Source organism: Scophthalmus maximus, chromosome 2 (genome assembly GCF_022379125.1).
Source record: "Scophthalmus maximus strain ysfricsl-2021 chromosome 2, ASM2237912v1, whole genome shotgun sequence".
In the NCBI taxonomy this organism is placed as follows: domain Eukaryota; kingdom Metazoa; phylum Chordata; class Actinopteri; order Pleuronectiformes; family Scophthalmidae; genus Scophthalmus; species Scophthalmus maximus.
Genome location: NC_061516.1, coordinates 14,769,741 through 14,790,499, shown reverse-complemented (window position 1 = coordinate 14,790,499; position 20,759 = coordinate 14,769,741). Strand labels below are relative to the sequence as shown.

Sequence of the window (20,759 nt, the reverse complement as noted above, 5' to 3'; positions counted from 1 at the left end):
TTTGTTGGCAAGTTTGGATGCTTCATCCTGCCTCCCATAACTGTTCTTTTAAATATGTATGTGTGTATGTGTGTGTATGTATGTGTATATATATATATGTGTGTGTATGTATATATATATATATATGTGTGTGTATATATATATATATATATATATATGTGTGTGTGTGTGTGTGTTGAATTTGTAAAATTTTAGCAAAGTGAGTCTGATAAGGAGATGATCATGACATGGATACGACGAACCTCTTTGATTTTTGAAACGACATGACTAACTCTAGTGCCACCCTCAGGACAAACTGTCGTCTTGTCTATTTATCCACCAAACAATTTTCTTCTGGTGTGCTCTGATTACTGATAAAGTTATACACTTACACTCATATATTAAATAGTCTGAGACTATAGACGTAAGGTATTTCGAAGCATCATTAAGTTTATTTATTTTTTTACAAACCCAAAGTAATACAATACTATACTGTGATTACATGTACTGTATTTGGAAACAGTGATTCATGTGACAAACATGGAAGGAATGTTTTATCAATCGTATGTATGTAGGGATGTGTAAAATAGATTTTCTAAAAATATTGTTACCTTTAAATGATTGATTCAAATTTTGCTGGTAGAAAAGGTGTGTGCGCGTGTGCGTGCGTGCGCGCGCGCACTGACTTCCCTCATGCAAAGCTAGGAACAGAAGTGCAACCAATTCGTCAGAATGGGAATTATCCAGTTAGATAGTACGAGGAGCGGTGATCTCCAGTTGGGATGCTGGGGCAGAGATCATGGCCAGTCATTTACAAAGTTCAGAAGATTTGTCAGTGGAGGGTGAAGGACGCAGAGTCAGCATCCAGGCTTGTAGGACAACACTGGAGATAACTGCACTTGAAGGTGGGGTAGGCGTTTTTCATGAGAAGCACGTTCTGTCATATCACTTGAAACTCTTGTAGCAAACCAATAGCGATGAATACATTGAATGATCCGAGACTGAAACGAAAACAATCCCTCATCCGTGGTCGTGGCAGGACTAAAAAAATACGACCTATCGGAAAGTTCGGCCTGAAGAGAGTGATTGGATGAACCGGCTTTCTCCTGCTGCGCGCACTCCGCTCGTTCACCTAGCAGTCGGCGCGTGACCAGTCTCCTGCACGGCGTCGGGAAACAGGCTCCGGCGGCTCCCGTCTGTGTCTGTCTCCTCGTTGGTGCGTGGGGAGGGGAGGGGCGGGGCTAGGCGAAGATGTGTGTGTGTGTGTGTGTGTGTGTGAGTGAGTGGGTAGGGGAGGGGCGGGGCTAGGCGAAGATGTGTGTGTGTGTGTGTGTGTGTGTGTGTGAGTGAGTGAGTGAGTGGGTAGGGGAGGGGCGGGTATGGGTTTCGCTCAGAGAGGAAGAGGGGCGGGGCCAGGCGAAATAGCGTGAGGGACAGACAGGGAGAAGAGAAACAGGCGAACTGGCGGCTCCGAAAGAAACTTATAACGTTATTTTAACGCAACATAAATCTCGATATACACGATATTTTATTATCCTATATCGTGTTTGAAAATATATCGATATATTTTAAAAACTCCATATATCGCCCAGCCCTAATTTTTCTACTGTTTGTTGCCGTGGAGATGAATTTCAAAATACGCGCCGCAACCAAAGATGACTGCAAAGACATCTCGAGGATGATCGTGGTGAGTCCGTGTTTCTCTGCTTCACTATGTCATATCTGTTATAACTTCAATGGAACAGATATAACCATCACATCTCCTACATGTTGATATGACAGGCCACGCCTACATTCATACACAAACTTTATTAAATAAAGTTGTTTTTTTTCAGGAGTTGGCAGCTTTTGAAAACATGGCGGACCAAATGAAGATATCGCATAAAGGTAATCTGGCCAGCAGGCGCTGCGTGGCTCGGCGGCTTGTGGTGGCTCCTGCGACAGCTGCAGCCGCATTGTGGTGGCTCCTGCGGCAGCTGCAGTTGCATGTGGGTGGCTCCTGCGGCAGCTGCAGCCGCATGTGGGTGGCTCCTGCGGCAGCTGCAGCCGCATGTGGGTGGCTGCTGCGGGAGCTGCAGCCGCATGTGGGTGGCTCCTGCGGCAGCTGCAGCCGCATTGTGGTGGCTCCTGCGGCAGCTGCAGCCGCATGTGGGTGGCTCCTGCGGCAGCTGCAGCCGCATGTGGGTGGCTCCTGCGGCAGCTGCAGCCGCATGTGGGTGGCTGCTGCGGGAGCTGCAGCCGCATGTGGGTGGCTCCTGCGGCAGCTGCAGCCGCATTGTGGTGGCTCCTGCGGCAGCTGCAGTTGCATGTGGGTGGCTCCTGCGGCAGCTGCAGCCGCATGTGGGTGGCTCCTGCGGCAGCTGCAGCCGCATGTGGGTGGCTGCTGCGGGAGCTGCAGCCGCATGTGGGTGGCTCCTGCGGCAGCTGCAGCCGCATGTGGGTGGCTGCTGCGGCAGCTGCAGCCGCATGTCGGTGGCTGCTGCGGCAGCTGCAGCCGCAGGAGCCACCAGCCGCAGGAGCCACCGACATGCGGCAGCTGCAGCAGCATGTCATTGGCTGCTGGCTGGCTGTGTGGCACTGGGACAAATTAAAAGCCAGTGAAGTGCACTCTTACCGGGATGAATGAGAGACAACCTTCAGATTTAGATTACATTTATTTTCTTCAAAAATATACAATTTCTATCATTTCTATTGCCTATGTTCTCCGCTGAGAGTCAAGTAGTAAAAAATACCTTTCAAACACTTCTCTGGTGTCTTCATACATGTCTTTCTGTGTGCCGATGGATGCTAATATAAATAGTAAAGAAAATATGTGAGAAAGTTATTTCTTTTTTCCCTCATTTCTTTGCTGCAGAGCTGGAGAGTGACGGTTTCTGCCAGAATCCCTTCTTTGGATGCCTCGTTGCAGAAGTACCCGAGGAGCATCAATCCAAAGAAGGTAATGCGTGGGTCAATTGTAGTCTTCCCTAAAATGCCTCTAGTCTTGCTGTTTAGCTAATAACCGTGTAGTATCCACCTCGAGATGACAAATCGACTGCATCAGGTGTCGTTCCTCTACTTCTTCTCACAGCTGAAAGTGGAGGTAGGTGCCGGTTGTTGCTCAGCTACAGAGGACCTACAGCTCACTGCACACATGGACCAATATCAGATTATTTATTTTTCTTTCTGGTTTCCTTCCTGTTCATCTGTTGACGACTTGTGTCTTTTGACCATCTAGGATTCACAGTGGTCGGATACGCCCTTTACTTTCACACGTACAGTACATGGAAGGGACGGTCACTATATTTGGAGGATCTGTATGTGATGGAGGAGTTTCGAGGTAATAATGTGTTGCAGTGATGTCAACAAAGCCCATATAAATGAATGTGTTTTCGCATTTGGTGTTTCCTTGTGTGCCATCTCTGAATTACACTCCACTGTAAATACAGCACTCTTAATTTAATTATTTTATTCATATCTTTTGTCCCCAAGTAAATATATTTTCATCCACATTTTTTTGTCTCTGCAGGAATTGGCATTGGCAAAGGTTTGATGGGCAAAGTTGCTGAGGTAAGAATATTGTGTTTACTATATAGGCCACATTTTTGTTGGAGTTAGTGTAGTAGCATATAAAAGTTTTGAAAAGTTTTTTATTTTTTTTACTCTTTGCAACTTTAAGATGTTTCGACCTATTGTTGCTTCTTGTGTATGAGCCGCTGTCCTCCGGTGTGATGAAGAGGTTGTGATGCATGGTCGACTAAAGGACTGTGTTGTTTGCTCAGGTGGCGAAAAAGAAGCAGTGTGTGCGGTTACAGTTGTCCGTGTTGAACTGGAATACTTCTACTCGAGATTTCTACGCCGCTAAAGGAGCTCAGGATCTCACCGAAAGGGAAGGTTGGCACTTGATACGCTTCGACGGAGAAAACCTCGATAATTTAGCAAATGACGCACCTAGTGATTAGTAGTTTTCCAAGGAAAAATATGTGCACTGTATCCAGCTGTTTTATTCCTTCTCTCTTTGTTTTTGTTTTCTACGGTGCACGTTCATTCTTTGTACAATGTAAAAATAAGCTTCACTGTCTGATCATAAATACTCTAATATCATTAAATCTTATGGTTAAGCGTTGTCATTATTTCCTAAAAATGTAAAAGTAAATCAGTCATAGTGCAGCCCTGACATGCTTTAAATCTATAGATTTTGACCAGATTTCCATGAACACAATGCGATTTGACCTGAAATAATCCAAACCCTTGTGTCACATTCTTTCTTATTTTTCTATTATGATCTATAACACAGATACTTATGACAATGTACATGGGTTAGTCTAAAAGAGGCAGCTGGACTTGTTTGGTGTTGGAAGATGCCACTATCTTGAATTTGTTCCATTGTTGATGATTTCAATGTTATTTGACAATGTACTTGATACTGTATGAAGTCAAAGGAAAGGATGGTGTTCAAACAAGCTCTGTAACCCGAGACTCCTTTATTTGAACATTGCTCAACAGCTCTGCCCATCGCTCTTGAACAGAAATCAGAATCTGTCATTGAAAAAGTCATGGTTTAGTGCAAACTCACTGAAATGACATTTATTTATGTATAAAATGTACTGAAATCCACAGGAACCTATGCAAAATCACTCCATAAGAAAACTATGACATATTTGAAATGTACACGTTCCAAAAAAGTTAAAATTAGAGAAACTACAAAGACTATGTTTACATTGGTTTTTAACCCTGTTACTGAAGAGTTGTAAATCCCTAAATGAAATCAGGATTACTTCACCTGCCTTACTACTATACTACTGCTATACTGTGATCAGAAATCTTACAGTATTTGTCATTGTAAATGCTGCCCTCTCATTGTGAATTCAGAATAGTACATGCAGTTCATTGTCTCTTTAAAACAATCAGTCTGGCGAATTGCTTCCAACTCCGCCGACTTCCCCTCCTGTGCAATAACAATCACACATAAGCGTTTCTTCCGTAGTTGCTCGGCGCAGACTGGGACGTCACCACAGTCGGCGGCACATGTCCTCTGGAGGGTTGTTGGTATGGATATGGTCTAAAAACGCAAAGGACATATTATGAATACGCATCGACTCTCCTTGTCCCCAGTGGACTAGTATCAAACTTTTTCTGCAAAAGGTGACTCACATCTTTTCACTGGGCGTTACGATTTTGCAAGCACACAACAGACATGAACCGCCGCAAATGGAAAGTGTGGCTGCAGACCAGCCGATATACAGGCCCTCTCCGATCTCATACCTGTGACACGGTTAAACATTGAACAATTATTATGATCGAGTCCATTTGCATATCACTTTGTGCCATTCAGCTGTTGCTCTGCCACTAATGATGGAAAACTGATGCACGTTGAATTTGACTTACTTTGTCCCCGGGTAAAGCTGGTCGAAGAACTGCTGTGTGATATTGGCTGCATACCAAGATATAGCAATCATGGTGCTCATCCCTGCAAAACCCATGGCATTCAGTTCAACTCAAGCATGGCACACAGTGACAATCTGCTGTTGATAATGTCAGTGTTTGCATAGATTGTGAAGACATTAGCACACAATGTGTAAAAAGGAACACGTTAATGTTGAAGGCAGCTGTTGATGAAACTAAAATCATCTGATGCAAACTTTTGACTGTATGATAATGATAATGAGGCTAAAAAAGATGGGGCACATGCACTCGCTAATGACTGCATGAATCAGCTAGTAACAAGGAGAGACTAATCCTTTAAAACAATTCTATAAGTTCTCTTCTACAAGTTCTCTTAACAAAAACTACTCTACTACTTTACTATGTCAATTTAAATTACATAAAAAAATATTGGAATACAATTAAAGCCATCGCGGAGGGCCGGATACCACGGCCTGTCGTGAGCTATTGCTTAATCAATGCATAGCTATATTGAATAAGGGTGTACTATAGGTCGCGGTGACAACAGTCAAATGCTGCATATTTCCACACTTGCCAGGATCAATCCTCTCGTTACATCGGCGTTTGTAATCTGCGTTGTGTGACCTGCGTTGTGTGACCTGTTCCAACAATCACCGGCCCTTTGGGGGTAAGGGCACACTTTTGTCTATCAGCAGGTTTGTTAGAGTTGGGATAACCTTTTGAACTGGTGATCCATTTTCTGATAGCTTTTCTTCTGAACACAGAGTTTGGATTACCAGGTGTGTTTAGCTCGCCAGGGACTCTGTGTGAAGGCGCGGCGTCTTTCTTACTTCAATGTCCCATGTGACGAAATACTTTTGATCTTTGAGGACGGCTGTGAGGACTGAACACTTTTATCTACGTATCAGACGTTTTCTAAAAAGCCCAAACCAGCCTTCATTGCACACTGGTTTGACAGTTTTCTCTGTCAAAAACATATTCTCATGCTTTATTTTATTTTTTGTCAAGTGGCCACTACGTCCATCCTAACGTATGTACCTTGTAGTAAAAAGAAGACTCCTCCAATCGCAGCAATTCTCCCCTTCAGGATGTAGTTTTCTCCTCCAACTTTTGAGCACTGCATTCCTGCGAGAGTTGCCACGAGCCCAAATGTCCCGAACACAATGGCAGCAATCATCAGTGCCCGGGAGGCCTGAATGTAGCCTATGTGGAAACATACAAAAAAGGAAAAATTTGAAAAGTACAATAACACGCTTGCTTGTGTTCCCCTAAAACAACATTTGTAGATGTTGGACATGTAAGAACTTCTGTCATTTCAGTGAAAGGGAAAAAACAACAGGTTTAGTTACTGACTGAAGAATAAACTCGTTCAATCTCCCATCTTATCAAAACAAAGATATGTATTTGTGTTGGAACGAGAGAATAAAAGTCTGCCTGTAATGAGATAAGGACCAACTTTCTGACTCATGGCTAAAAAGACTGGGCATCCAATGGTGGTTCCTTCTGAGCACTAACCAACAGCTCTATGAAAGTCATCAGATAGTCTGAGACGTGACTGCGGTTGATACCAAGAAAGTCTTTAGTTGTATACAACACTTGTCTGTTAAAATCTTCAGGGTAAATGTAGTTTCCGAATTTGAATTCTACTCGGATGATATCAAGTAAATTTAAGTGTCCTGAAAGTTTTTTTTTAAGGTCAGGTATAAATCAAGTGGATATGGAAGAAGCAATAGCAGTAGATTAATTTGAATGGGTGGATTATTTTTCAAGCCTGAGAATAATTCGACTGAGACTAATGCCACGTTGGCCACTCACCATTAAGAGCGAGCAAAGACGGGAAATCCCGGCAGTTGTGAACTCCAGTAGAGTCGGTTGCACAGGACATCCATAGGTTTTCATAGATGGTTGATGTGGTGATAACATTACCGTCCACTGTCGAGACCCTCCAGTAACGATTTGGAAGGGCGACTCCAACCATCAACCAGCCCAGGAAGCCCAGGAAGAAGGCAAAAGCTTCTACTATGGCATTCATATTTCCTTGTTTCTTCTGTCCAACCCGTGCAGAGTTATCCAGCGCAATAAAACACTCAACATAAACGGTGACTCTCCGGAGCTGTCTCCCTGCACAAACGTGTGGTTTTGTCGGCCCCAACGCCTCAGTGTGCCACAGCAAATACCTGTAGCCTCTGAGCTAAGATGCTAAAGAAAACTGCAAATCAATGATTCATTCCAAACAGCCCACTTATGATTCCCCCTTTTATTCCTGACTCAATTGAAGCTTTTCAAAAGGCACCAATTGTTTACCCAACCTGAGGTGAAGTCCGAGCTTCAAACCTGACTTGCCAACGTCCACAGTCGACCAGCTATTTGTCATGTTTTGTCATTTGCTTTTGAACACTGTGTCAATAATATCAAAACCGTAATTGATGGGATTCGAGTCTCCTCGACCAGTATTAGTGCCCCACAGATGAACCTGGTTATCTCACAACTGAGCCCAAAAGACTCGGTTCCATTGGTTAACAAATATAGATATTGTTCCTTATCAGGCTTTTATCACCATTTTATCACTGTTTACCATCGCAGCTGTTTGGTCACTTTTCTCTCGTCCACATGGTTTACACTACTGAATAATGTCAGGTTTAGTTGTTTAAATCCAACCAATGTCAAATCTATGGAAATTAACAAAATATAGTACTAATACAGTACTTTTTTGTATTATTTTTTTTGCCAGTAGTGGTGAACCGTCTCAACAACAATGAATCACAGCTTCACAAGAACAGATTGAAGCTTGACCTCTGGCAAGACACTATGGGCTAAAACATTATACATCAGATTTTACAAATCATATCTCCTAAAGGCTTTTGGCTCAATAATTTTTTTTTACATTTTTTTAAATATTCTGGACCAGAAAGCTCTACTTCAGCAGCATTTACACACAGTTTATACCTGCCTATATTCCAATGCTTTGTGTGTGTGTCACTTATAGCCTGATTTGTATTAATTTAAAAATTTCATTCCTAAAACGTGGTGAAAATGTATTATTTTATGGCTGTCGGTAGTATTTTCTGATTTATGGCATGATATAAAGAGAGATATCCAAATTTCCCTTCTAATACATTATGCTTACAAAGTGAAACAAGAAGTTTCAACCTGGCTTTATCAAATGTTCAGATTTCTGTAAATAGCAAAAAGCACATATTCAGTATATACATTAAGCAATTTGCATATTTAAACATAGAATTTCAGAAAAAAAAGTTGGCTTATTGTAAGTAATCAACTGTTCATATGTAGTGTCTCAAGTTTAACAAGGAAAAAGTGTTTTATGGATGTCCAACATGTTTGGCATTTAATCCAGTGAATGCAGTTAATGATACAGAGGAAAAAACGGAGAACATGTACAATAAAATAATAATCTAGTAGCCCTGTCATAATCTTCAGGAGGTTTATGACGTTTTTTACTGTATGGAGACTTTGTATGCCTGGAAATGTAAAATAAGCCACCACATGTATTAGATTAAATTTTAATAAACTGGATTCACCTGCTCTTCGAACAGTGATTGTGCTGGATTGCTGGATTCCACAGCTGCTGCATTTTTTCCAAACCCTCTAGATTACAGCACCAATACTGAAAACTCTATGTCGATATTGCATTTGTATCTATTTAGAAACAATAGAAAGCTATTGGGGTATATAATCATTTAGACTGTCAAAGAAGAAAGGTCCGTGCCTCAATCAGTCAAAGAATATAGCCGTATTTCTCTCACTGTGGCGTTATGACTGTGACAGGTTATAAAATGCAAACTCAGCTATAACACACAGCTGAATCATCAGGAAAAAAAAGGCTGAAAACATATATAACCAAATCAATTTGTTCATAACTACCACTAACCTTTTCATTATGTTCACAGCAGATACTAAAGAAGTGACTTTTCTAGGATCCTGCAATGTCAAACTATGATCATAAACAGGCCATTAGTCAATTAGTACTTGTGCTGTGACTTACCTGGGAGAGCGAAAAGGGATGGAAAGTCACGGCAGTTGTAGATCCCTGTGGAATCACTGGCACAAGACATCCATAGGTTTTCATAGATTGTGGAGGTTGTAATTACGCTGCCCTCTGTGGTGGATTCTTTCCAGTACTGATCGTGCAGTGATATGAAAATCAATATCCAGCCTGCAAAACCTAGGAAAAGTGCTATAACTTCAATGATCACCTTCATGTTGAAAGTCGTTTTCGATTAATAATTAGCAATGCTTAATAGATAATGCCCCCTGTGCTCTACCTGCAGCCACTATATCTGGTATACATTTTGGGAGTGTGAGATCTGACTCAGGACTTTTTTTTCTCATGCACTCGAACCTGGACTAATTTGAACATTGATTTGTTGGCTGTAGCTACATTATAAGTCTGCTATTCCCGCCCAAAAATTGATGACATTTCACGTGCCGTCCACGTTGCCATAGAAATGTAAGTACATGGAGGGGTTTTTTTCTTCCTCTCTTTTCATTGGCAGTGGAGTTCATCTCTTGTTAAAAAGTTATCACAGATTCAAATGCATGAGTTTAAAGACTGGAGTCATTTGGCACTGACTGTGATCTGACACACTTCTGAGGCGTCTGCAGGAGATAATTAACATGACAATTCACTGTTTTGTTCTTTTTTGAAGTCATAATTGTAGTCATAACTGCAAAATGTATTACATATATATGCAGGATGAAATAAGTCAATCAGTGAGAGGTTTAGTGGTGAGGTGAATAATTGAATGTGATGCTCATATTACAATATACAGGTTTGCTCAGAGTGAATCTCTCTTTTTTCTTTTGGATTCTCACATCCTCCTGTCCTCCTGTCTGCATGTCCTATTGAGGAATTGGTAGCTTGGGATTTTAGAGAAGGGATTTCAAGTCGAGCAAATACTTGAGGGGGAAAAATGAACAGAGGGTAGATCAATTACTGAGCTAAAGTGGTCGGTAGGGTGATTTATTGAAGGCAGAAAGTGTTTATTTTAGTGTCGGTTAAGCATTAACGGGTCTGCAACAGGACAAAAGATGCATTGAAACTCTTGATCTTTGCAAATAATTGATCTTTTTTTTGTACTGGAGCAAATCGACAATTAACAATGATGTCCGTGCTTTTGAAACGATTGTGTTTACATATTATAGTGCTTTCAACTAAAAGACGCTGGCAAAGGGCCCAGGCTGTTTTAACACTTCCTTACACTGCAAAAGTGCTAGATTCAGAAGTACTGATGTATTCCCAACACTATGTCTCCGTGGGGATGAAGCATATTAAGATGTTTATCCTTTGATTGAGTCAATCTTTTCTTTGTTTACGAGAAACTTGAAACGCACAATTTACAGTCTGTATCTTATCAAATGTGAATTCTCTCTTCCAACCACGTTATCAGAGGCACAGGTCAAAGTACTGTCATATACTTACAATATTGAGCCCACACTCAGGCTTTAACTCAATCTTTTGTCTGTTAATATTTTATTTCTCTGCCCTTCCCTCAGTCAGCTGAAATATTTATTCTGTTGTGTCCGCATTGACCTCCCAGCTTAAAGGGAGAGTTCACTCAAAACAAACCCGATAGGAGCTTTTGGTTCTCAACCTCTGTCCCTGGCTTTTCCACTTTCCACGATCCATTAGGAAGTGATGTCAGACACTCATCTACTCATCTACATGTTTTTATTGCGATTAGAATAAGTTTTCAATCTGTCAGTAATTCATTTTCAAACATTTAAGTTCATTTAATGACTGGATGGTCATCTAGTTGTAGCTGTCTTATCAGAGAAGTGAGGCTTTGAAGAATTATTATAATTTGGTATTTAAACATTTTGGCCCTGTGATACATTGACCCCGCCCCCCAACCTTAACCCTACCTGACCGTTAAAAGAAAAAGCCATATACATAATGAATGGACGGATTTAAACATTATTATGTTGTGTATTCCCCGACTTTAAATAGTTACTTCACTTTCAAAGAGTGGTTTAATCTTGAAAAAGTTAATTCAAATTTACAATTTAATAGTCAAATTCTAGATGTTACATTGATTTAAAAACATTGATAACTTTGATCTTGCAGTTACTCTGTGTGTGCTTGGAAAGTTAAGCATCATTTTTTCTTCCATTCATTTTAGTAATCCTTAAATCTATTTGTGAAATATTACATGGTAGAAGTGTCTGGAACAACAGCAGCGGTGTAATTGATCATGTAACCACAGTAAGGTACAAACTGATGATAATGATGAGTAAATGAAGCAGTCTTTTTGGTCGGCCATTTAAATGACTAATCATTTGAAATATTGAGTTACTGAACGCACCTTTGAGCTAATTTCAGATCATGATTAATGTGTGGGTTCAGCCATGTGCCTTCAGTAAATGCTGTTTGAATAATGTGTAGTCTGTGTAACTTTGAACAGTCAGTCTTTGTGTACCGTGTATTGGACAGAGTTTCGGTGAAGTCACTGCTTCAACACCGGGTCTTGTCAATCCACGTGATCGCTCTACGTCTCTGATGCTCGCTCAACCATACACAGAGAAGCTTGGGGAAAAGAATCACTTATTTAAATAGCCCACCATTACGGTGTTGGCCTCAGGTTATTTAGCATTTTAGTATTTAGACATGAAGGTCTGCAGATTACAGAGTCTGTCCGACTGTCTGAAGGTTGCTCCAGCACTTTGACTGAGACTGAACTCTCTAATTTCTAACGACTTCGGCGCTCCTGCTTACAACAGCTATTGGTTGGATTCCCATTAAACCTACCCCAAATATTCATGTGTCCTTGAGGATGAGTTGTAATAACGTTGTTTTTCTCTTCAGACTATGTGTCTTGATAATCAACAATATTACGTCCGTATCCATCATCATTAATATTTGTTATGCACGTTGTCCATCACAGACGAAGCACTGCATGCTCTTTGGTTCTACGTTGGACTTTTCAGAGCAAACGTCCAACTGTCTTGGTATAGCAGAGAAAATGGGAGGTCAAAATTAATTTGGCTTTTAATTTAGTTTGTAGCTTGATAATGTTACTGCCTTCACTATTAATTTTTCTACTTTGGCTCTTTCTTCTTCAGCGCATCTTCATCACTTCTACGATTTACGCCTGTTGTGAATACGAGAGGACAGAGGCCATTGGCTGACAGAGTAAACAGTTACAATACAGGTGTCCTTTAGTGTCACTAGACACACAGTCTTCTCTTTAGAGAGAGTTAATGTTTATATGAACATGTAAATTTTATGAGTTTTGTCCGGGTGTATGCCCTCCATGGAAGATAACCATCAAAAGTGAGCCGCGTTACATAGTGTCAAGTTGTATTGTTTTTTTCAATTATCCTTTGCCAGGATTCACCTGGGTGTCACATCTTCCTTCATAATCAGTTCACAGATTCCCATCACATGGGTCGACATGTTTCAGCAGAAAACTTTGCAGCGGAAAACAACAGTCAGTACAGTACAGTACAGTACAGTAGTTGTTCTTCAGATTCAAAAGTGAATTTTTCTGGGAGGAATTCACATAAACTTTTGCCTCTTAATTGTTCTCAGTGTTACTTTATAGTTAATTTTCAGCGTTAGATCTAAAGTGAGCCGTGGCAATTTGTAGTATTGTTTTATAATAGAGCATCAAAGTGAGAACTGTCCCATAAACTTTATGTATGATATGTAAAACAAAATGCACTTCTGTTTTATATATCATATATAAACCATATATAAAACATCATAATAACATATCATATTGTTTTATATTTGATTTTTTTAAAATTCAAAAGAAATCACGGTGTTAATAGTAACACATTCAAACCTAATACCATAATGGAGACGTCATTGTCAATTTTGCTCCTTGATGGTTACATTATAACAAACCGACAAATATGTCAGATTTTTTTACATCAAGATTATTATTAAATTATTATTAAATTATTGAAAAATGTCCTGCCCTATCTCAAGTATCTGTAGTGGCATTACACTATTTGCAGAGCACTCTCAGATCATTAATAAAGAGATTAAGAAACAATAAAACGATTGCATGAAATGCAATGATCGCGACAAGATCCTTGCCGTCATACGCAGGTCCGATAAGCACAGAGGTTTACCACTGATTGCTATCATCATCGGGTTTTTTTTTTTGCATGCTGTTACTGCCTAATTCCCAGTCTCAGCATGAATAACTAAATATACTTGTTTGTCAGTAGCTACAAAAATTAACTTTTTCTGATCTGCTGTCCCAACAAGTGTCCATCAGACACAACATGTATTAGGTAACATGCCCGCCCAACACACACTGATCCCAGGTCTGCTGTGTGTTAGTGAAGACTTGATTCAAACGAAGTTCATGTGGTAATATACTCCATGTAGGCACAACGTCATTTTGAAACACGGAGCTCTACAAACTAACTCATGCACAATAAACGCGGGTCTTTTGATACTGTACCCGATCAGCAATAAAGTTGTTAACCTGCTAATATGCAATTTGTACTTTTGACCACCCCAGCCCTGAGCGCGTGTTTCTGTGACTGATTAAAACAATATTGTTCCCCCGATATTAATATTCATGTGAATGTCACTGGAAACTATACAACTTTTTCCACGTGTGTAATCTTCTTTCGCCTTAAACAATAAAGCTTTTTCTTTAAAATCCCTGGGTACAGTTTATGATGATAAATATTCAAGCAGAAAATAAGCAGATGTTCGTGTGTGTCACATATGATGTGATGGAAAATCCACTGTCATGGTCTTACACTGATCAAAGTGAACTTTAATGAATCAGAGAAAAAAGGAAATCTGATTCTCTGTCCTGTGTAAACGTTACAAGTTATAGTCACACTTGTGTTCAAGTTGAGCCTCAGTGTCCTTCTCTCGGTGAGGACAATCCTACCTTTTGAAAACTGACATTCACTTTGTTCATCTTTCTTTTATTTTCTTTTTCCTTGTATTTTCTGTTGGTCAACAACCTCTTATTAACACACGGACAGTAAGTGGACAGTAAGGCAGCAGAAAGGGGAACCGACACATGTATTTGTGCTATGCAAGATTTTATTAATTTGCTTTCAACTCATCTATGTAATGTTTGCGACAGTCATAACTTAAAGATTATTCGTTCTATGTGAAATTATGGAAGTAATATATTATGACAGGAGTAATATATTATAATGACAATACACTTTGGTTTCACAATAAAAAAATTCTATATGAATCCATTATTATTATTTATTCAATGTGTCTGCAATTACTAAATGAAAATAAGATCACAGCAGTCAAAATCATACTGTTACATAATATTTAAAGAATGTGATATTTCACCATGCTGCCATTTTTACAGTTACAGTAACAAAATGTTATATTTATACTATATATATGTGTGTATATTTACATACAGTATATATACATATGTACACGCATAACTATATATAATACATGCGACAGTGTTCATGATAGAGTGATCACGCCTGTGCTAAAGGTTTGGCTAGGTTTTCATTATACCACTTTTACATACACTTTATTACAGATTATGGTACACATTTGAGATGATACAGAAGATAAGGAGTATCCGGCAACTGGTCAACTGATATTCTCTCCTCTGGCCTGTTGCCATCTTCTGTTGCTCTAACTCAAAGCAGCACACACCCACCACCCTTGGTCTCCACGTAGTTTGGGTCAAGGTCATTGGGCAGCTTGCCGCCCTCGCCCCAGACATTCATCTCTCCGAACACACCCGTCTCAATCATCTCCTCCTGCCAGGGGATCGGGACGTTACCGGAGGCAAAGTCGTTGTAGAACTCGGTGTCCTTGTTGTCAATGACCACGCCTTTGATCGTGCTGAAGGCGCCCACGTCGTCAATGTCTTTGGCGTAGACCATCTTCGGATCGGGGACAAAAGGTGGAGGCAGCAGGCCTGCAGGTGACACAGAGAGGACGGGAACAAATCAGAGTTTGTAGCTAATGTGTTTGTTTCATAAACTTTCACAAGGTCTCATCCAGTAGGATTTGACGGATGAAATCAGTAAAAGGTGTTGTGCAGCTAATAATAAATGTTTGCCCCTGTGAGTTGTTTTGCAGATATCACCCACCTGCATCCAGACGGCCCCAGTTAATCTCTTTGAAGAAGGCCTGATTCTTGAGCTCCGTGCAATCATTGTTTTTGAACCCGAGACGCTTCGCCGGGTCCTTCTCCATCAGGCCTTCACAAAGATCTTTGCATTCTTTGCTGAATTTGGGAATATATGAAACTGGGTCCTTCAGGATTCTGCGAGCTACCTCCTCATTCTCGACCTGAAGAAACATACAGACACTCCGTATATGTCATTTCACCACCACGGACACCAACAAAGAAAAGAATTGAGGATATTTTTGCCCCCCAAAAAATCCCTGGATTCTCTTCTGTAGTACCTTTTCTCCACGAACCCTAAAGGGCCCTTTGGCAGCAATCATCTCATACAGGGTGACTCCCAGAGTAAAATAGTCCACAGAGTAGTCATACTCCTTCTTCTGGAGCAGCTCCGGAGCCATGAAACCTGTATTCATCAATGATATGATTTCACATACAATAAACTCCTTGGAAATACTGTACATGGTCAACACGGTGGTACAGATTTACTGACCTGGATCATAGCATTTCCTCTGCAGTTGGCCAGTTTTGTCTGACTTCATCCATTACATAGCAATATTTTTTAAATATTGGATTGGTTCACTTACCAGGAGTTCCAGCATATCCAGAAGTTTTGTCTTTTCCTGGTGGAAGTTCAACAGCCAGACCCAAATCTGACAGGCGGACGTGTCCTAAGTGACAACACTTTGATCACAACAGTGGAATATGGGTTCTGAGTAGACCATCGGCTATTATGTATAGGTATTCACTCCGAGCTAACATTATTAAAATGAAACACATTCTTTTTATGTTTTGAAAATGTTCCCTTTTCTCCTTCTTCCCTATGAGTACAAAATAGATTACTGTGGAAACCTAGAGGGAGGCAGCCTCATGGTTCAAGGCAAAATTCAACTGGTAAGCTTGGAAGCCACAGTCACGAGGTTGAGGGTGATGTGTTAGGACAGAGACGGTGACTTGGGGCTGTAATATCAGTTTGTCTACGCAGAGACATAAAAATGAGGAAATGTCTCACCTGTGTCGTCCAGCAGTACGTTCTCTGGTTTCAGGTCTCTATAGACGATCCTGTGCTGGTGAAGATGCTCCACCCCACAGATGATCTGAGCCGTGTAGAAACATGCTCGTTTCTCATCGAAACCAGGATTCTTTTCATCCACGTTATACATATGAAACCTGTGAGAGGGGGAGGGGGTGTTATGTTCATATTTCTGAAGGTTCTGAGAAATCAAGAAGAGTAGCTACTGGAGAATTGTGGCACGAAGCTGTGAGAGCCTAGTCGTAGCTGCAGTGTTTGTCTACGCAGGGCTTATCAGTAGAGATAAGAGGGAACACTATTCCTTTGTTGTTTATCTACAGAAGCATGCAGAGGTCAGTCGGAGGGTTTCACCGTCAATGTGTAAAGCTATGTACAGTATATAGAGCACCTGAGATCTCCGCCATTCATGATGGTCATAACCAGGCAGAGGTCTGTCTTGGTCTGGAAAGCGTAAGCCAGTGACACGATGAAGCGACTGTGAACTTTTGCAAGGATGCGCTTCTCCACAATTGCTCCCTAAACGGAAATAGCAACAGGACATGATTAGTCTCACAAAAGCGGGAATGTGCAATGACAAAAAATAAAAGCTCTAGAACTATACAGAACTATACTCTCTGCCCACAAACAGGTATTAGAGCTCTTTTCTTTAGAACACAGGTTCTCACATTTGTGAGGACCTTTTTTTCAAGTTCATAAGGTTTGCCGTTGATTTAGGTGTGAGAATCAAAGGTCTCGGGGCCTTGTATTTTGAATCTGACATGACGTACTCACGTACGTATGCAGTGATCCTTTAAAAAGCAGGAGGTTTCAGTCTTGCATTTAGCCACTATGGTTAAAACTAAACATCTCTCAGAATTGTTTCCCCTTATTTCCTGCTGTGGGTCATAATGAGGTTCCCAGGACAATGTGTTGTAGCTCTTTTTGTTTCACACGTTTGTGCGTTAGATCAGCGCTTTACCTGGTAGCCATTGCGTTTCTTAAGCCTCTTTTTCTCCAGTTTCTTGTTGGCATACATTTTGCCTGTTGCCTTGGCCTGGCAAGCAAACACTTCCCCGAAACCTCCTTTACCCAAGACCCTGAAGTCCATGAACCACTCCTCATCAACAGGCTGGCTCTCCAACCATTTGAACTGAACATAACGCAGGAAGAACATGCTATTCTTGAAGCCATCTGTGGCCTCCTTCTCCAGATGTTTGAGCAGCTGCTTCTCGCTCTCCTTGAACAGGTCACCGTGGACGTTCTTGAAGTCTTCTTTGACTCGCGTGACGGCCTTCTCCTCCAGGAAGCGGCAAAAATTCTTTGAAGCGGACTCATAGTACTTGTTGACTATTTTCTGGGCCTTCTGCAGCCTGTCCTTCTCTTGGCATATGGTGTAGTCCTCGATGTCTCTCCAGAGCTCTCCAGCATTTTTATGGGTCGCGTCGCTCTCCAGAAACTGCTGGAACAGGCGCTTGCCGATGGGCTGCTTGACAGACATGCTTTCAAAGACAGCGTCCACAGTCGTCTTCATGTGCTCACAGTCTCTGATGTGTGGCAGTTTCAGCCTGGCGCGCATCTTCTTGTCGCGCATGGAGGCTGCCGCAGTTCCGTCCACGCTGCCGCGGGCGGACACGTAGGCGGAGTTTGCCACCACCGTCTCCAAACCACCGATGTCCATGGTTGCACCTTTGTCTGTGACACACACGAGACAAAATGTCAGTGAGAGCACTGGAAATGTCTCTATTTTGCACTAGTAGTTTTACATTGTGGCCATGATGTGCTGTGATATTTACCACTTCCATATTAAGAGGGCCACAATTTAAATTCAGCAAGTTCATAATACCAGGATGGGGGCTCCCATAGCGTTCACTGTACCGTTTATTTAGTCTTTGAATTCTAAGCGGACTTTTAAAAGTGCCTCTTCCATGATCACGACCAATAATGTATGTCTCTCTGTCAGAAGATCTGACGATTTCAGTCGGGGACACATCTGCTATCATGTAGTATCCTTAATATTGCTACTCTCTTATACCTTGTTTAATCAATAAAATATTCCAGATTACAAACAAAATGCCAGATAATGAGTGATGTTGATTGTTTTTTTTTTCTTGTGATAGTTAAATTTCACATTAATACAATATATGTCACCGGTCATCATTATTAGGTGCATGCCACAGGTTGTTTTGTTTGACGATGCACATTTGTCAGTTCACTAATTTTCCTCGGGTGTGCCTCATGTACAGAGAGAACCAGCACCAGATAGAGAAAGTTCAAGGTGGAGAGAGAATATTGTTGCGAAATGCTGCGCCCTGCTGTTCAAAAGACAGAAGTCACAGGGGAAGTCTTTTTAATTGGGATGCTACAGGCAGGGCATTAAGTTTAAGCTTGCCAGCACCTGCATGCACACACACACACACACACACACACACACACACGCGCACACACACACACACACACACACACACACTTAAGCGAAGGGATTTAGGGAGCTGCAAGGCAGGAATTGGGCGAATTAACTCCCACGGTGCAGCCCAAAGGTCTTTTCAGTTCCTCACCCTGGTTCCCTTTTGCAGATTTCCTCCCTGACGATAGCAAACTACAAACGGTTTCCTTTTTCTGGAATATACTGTAGACATGAGAAATGTTGTTGTTCATCGAACCTACAGTCTGAAGGATTATCTCTGGCTCTTGTGCCTGTGAATCATAGACTGTTAAAAACGTCTGTAAATAAACATTCTTTTAACTCTACTGGGATTTTGCCATGTAAGATCATATTGCATGCTAGGCCATTAATGTGAAGGCTCCAGTGTTTGTGTTGAAAAAGACACCTCACTGCAATAAAATGGGACAGGAAACGTAAAGTGTGTTAAGTCTCTGTGTATGTTACACAGGTACAACCTGCTCTGCCTTAACCTGGTACATGCATTGAAAGCTGAAAGTGATACTATTCGTAGCTGACTCTGCATAATCCAATTAACACTGACTGTTGATACCAGATATGCACATATATAGACAATTGACCCAATTGTTAATTAACCCACATTGTTAGAGTTGATTTCAAATGTGCTTACTCAAACCGAGGCAATGACCTTATCACTTATAAAGTGCTATTCTTAGGCCATGTGGATTTTAGAATGGTATCAAAACGCAAGCAACCTTTATATTATTAAATTTAGAAAATATGGAGAAATGAAGATCATTAAGATTGTTTTTAATTTTGGGAAATTCTGCAATGCTTGGTAATGGAAAAAAACATGCAAATCTTGTTTTAGGGAATATTCAATCTAAGATTTTGGAGGAAAACAGTTAACTAATGTCAGCAGCCTAATCTATTAATTGTTCTCCAGAGTAAATTCTACTTAAAAATACCACATTTCTGATACAATTCACAGTATAATATATTATAAAGCAGCACTCACCTATACTTCCTCGCCCTGAATGAGAACTTGAATGTCGTGAATCAAATCCAAACTGGAATCATCCGACGTATATTTTCTTCTTCTCGTCTTGGCTCGCTTTTCTTCCCTCAGCCAGAACAAATCATCTCAGTCGCGTCAGGGTCTCGAGAGGATGTGTTGGGGCATCGAGATGAGGTATACGCTGCACAAGAAATCCTACTTGGTTGTTCATTAGCTGGTGGGGATTACACACCCGGCAACTTGGTGAGAGCCATTAGTGTAACTCAGCAGCATCAGTGATTACTGATGAGGAATCATGTCCTCACTCAAAAAGCAGCATTGGACTATTTGATATAAAGAAGGACAAAAAATAGGACAAAAATATGAACCTTGACTTTTAATTAAAACTTGATAGATCATTTGTTTATTTTCCTATCAAGCTGCGATGTTTGTATCGTGCCAATGAGAAACAATGAAGGCTGAGATATGCAGCAAAATAAAACCACAATTTTGACTCTTTTTTTTTTTTGGCACACAGACTATCGAACGACAGTATGGCTCGGAATCAGGCTGCATGTTGAAGGTGGATTATCTCCTGTACTTGAACAAGAGCCCAGCATTGCAGCACATGCATGGGTTACTGCATGATCTTTGAACTGTTGTGTCCCTGTAAGCCCGAGTACATGAGACAATGCTGTTAACATTAGCTGCGGGAGCCGCACGTGAATCCACATCATTTCAAAAGTATCCATGAATTCACGGGCCAAGGGAGAATGAAACTGTGTGAGTACGTTTGAGGGGAGAGGATTTACAGTAGTGCATGTTTGAGGAGAGAGAGAGAGAGGTGGGATTCAGGAGACAGTGTCAAACAGCAGA

General features: G+C 41.1%; 3 protein-coding genes across 4 annotated transcripts; 1 reads left to right on the top strand and 2 right to left on the bottom strand.

Moving 5' to 3' along the window:
- Positions 1-1,383: 1,383 nt before the first annotated feature.
- On the top strand, positions 1,384-4,079 carry sat2b (spermidine/spermine N1-acetyltransferase family member 2b). The gene is made up of 6 exons (XM_035624089.2): positions 1,384-1,666; positions 1,815-1,866; positions 2,834-2,917; positions 3,197-3,298; positions 3,488-3,528; positions 3,741-4,079. Exons 1-6 carry the CDS (start codon positions 1,604-1,606, stop codon positions 3,918-3,920), a joined length of 522 nt encoding a protein of 173 aa, XP_035479982.1. The 5' UTR covers positions 1,384-1,603; the 3' UTR covers positions 3,921-4,079.
- A 344-nt stretch (positions 4,080-4,423) lies between these two features.
- LOC118300039 (claudin-15) lies at positions 4,424-9,760 on the bottom strand. Of its 2 annotated transcripts, none has more exons than XM_035624087.2 (5): positions 9,368-9,760; positions 6,403-6,567; positions 5,347-5,428; positions 5,113-5,223; positions 4,424-5,020 (listed from the first exon to the last, which is right to left on the bottom strand). In XM_035624087.2, exons 1-5 carry the CDS (start codon positions 9,582-9,584, stop codon positions 4,921-4,923), a joined length of 675 nt encoding a protein of 224 aa, XP_035479980.1. In that variant the 5' UTR covers positions 9,585-9,760; the 3' UTR covers positions 4,424-4,920. The 2 variants fall into 2 exon arrangements, with proteins under 2 accessions (XP_035479980.1, XP_035479981.1); XM_035624088.2 differs by lacking the exon at positions 9,368-9,760 and adding an exon at positions 7,180-9,342.
- A 4,628-nt stretch (positions 9,761-14,388) lies between these two features.
- grk1b (G protein-coupled receptor kinase 1 b) lies at positions 14,389-20,279 on the bottom strand. The gene is made up of 8 exons (XM_035624083.1): positions 19,905-20,279; positions 17,465-18,177; positions 16,895-17,022; positions 16,486-16,643; positions 16,061-16,144; positions 15,755-15,879; positions 15,436-15,637; positions 14,389-15,260 (listed from the first exon to the last, which is right to left on the bottom strand). The coding sequence occupies exons 2-8, from the start codon at positions 18,161-18,163 to the stop codon at positions 14,977-14,979; spliced, it is 1,680 nt and encodes a 559-aa protein (XP_035479976.1). The 5' UTR covers positions 18,164-18,177; positions 19,905-20,279; the 3' UTR covers positions 14,389-14,976.
- Between the last annotated feature and the right edge of the window lie 480 nt (positions 20,280-20,759).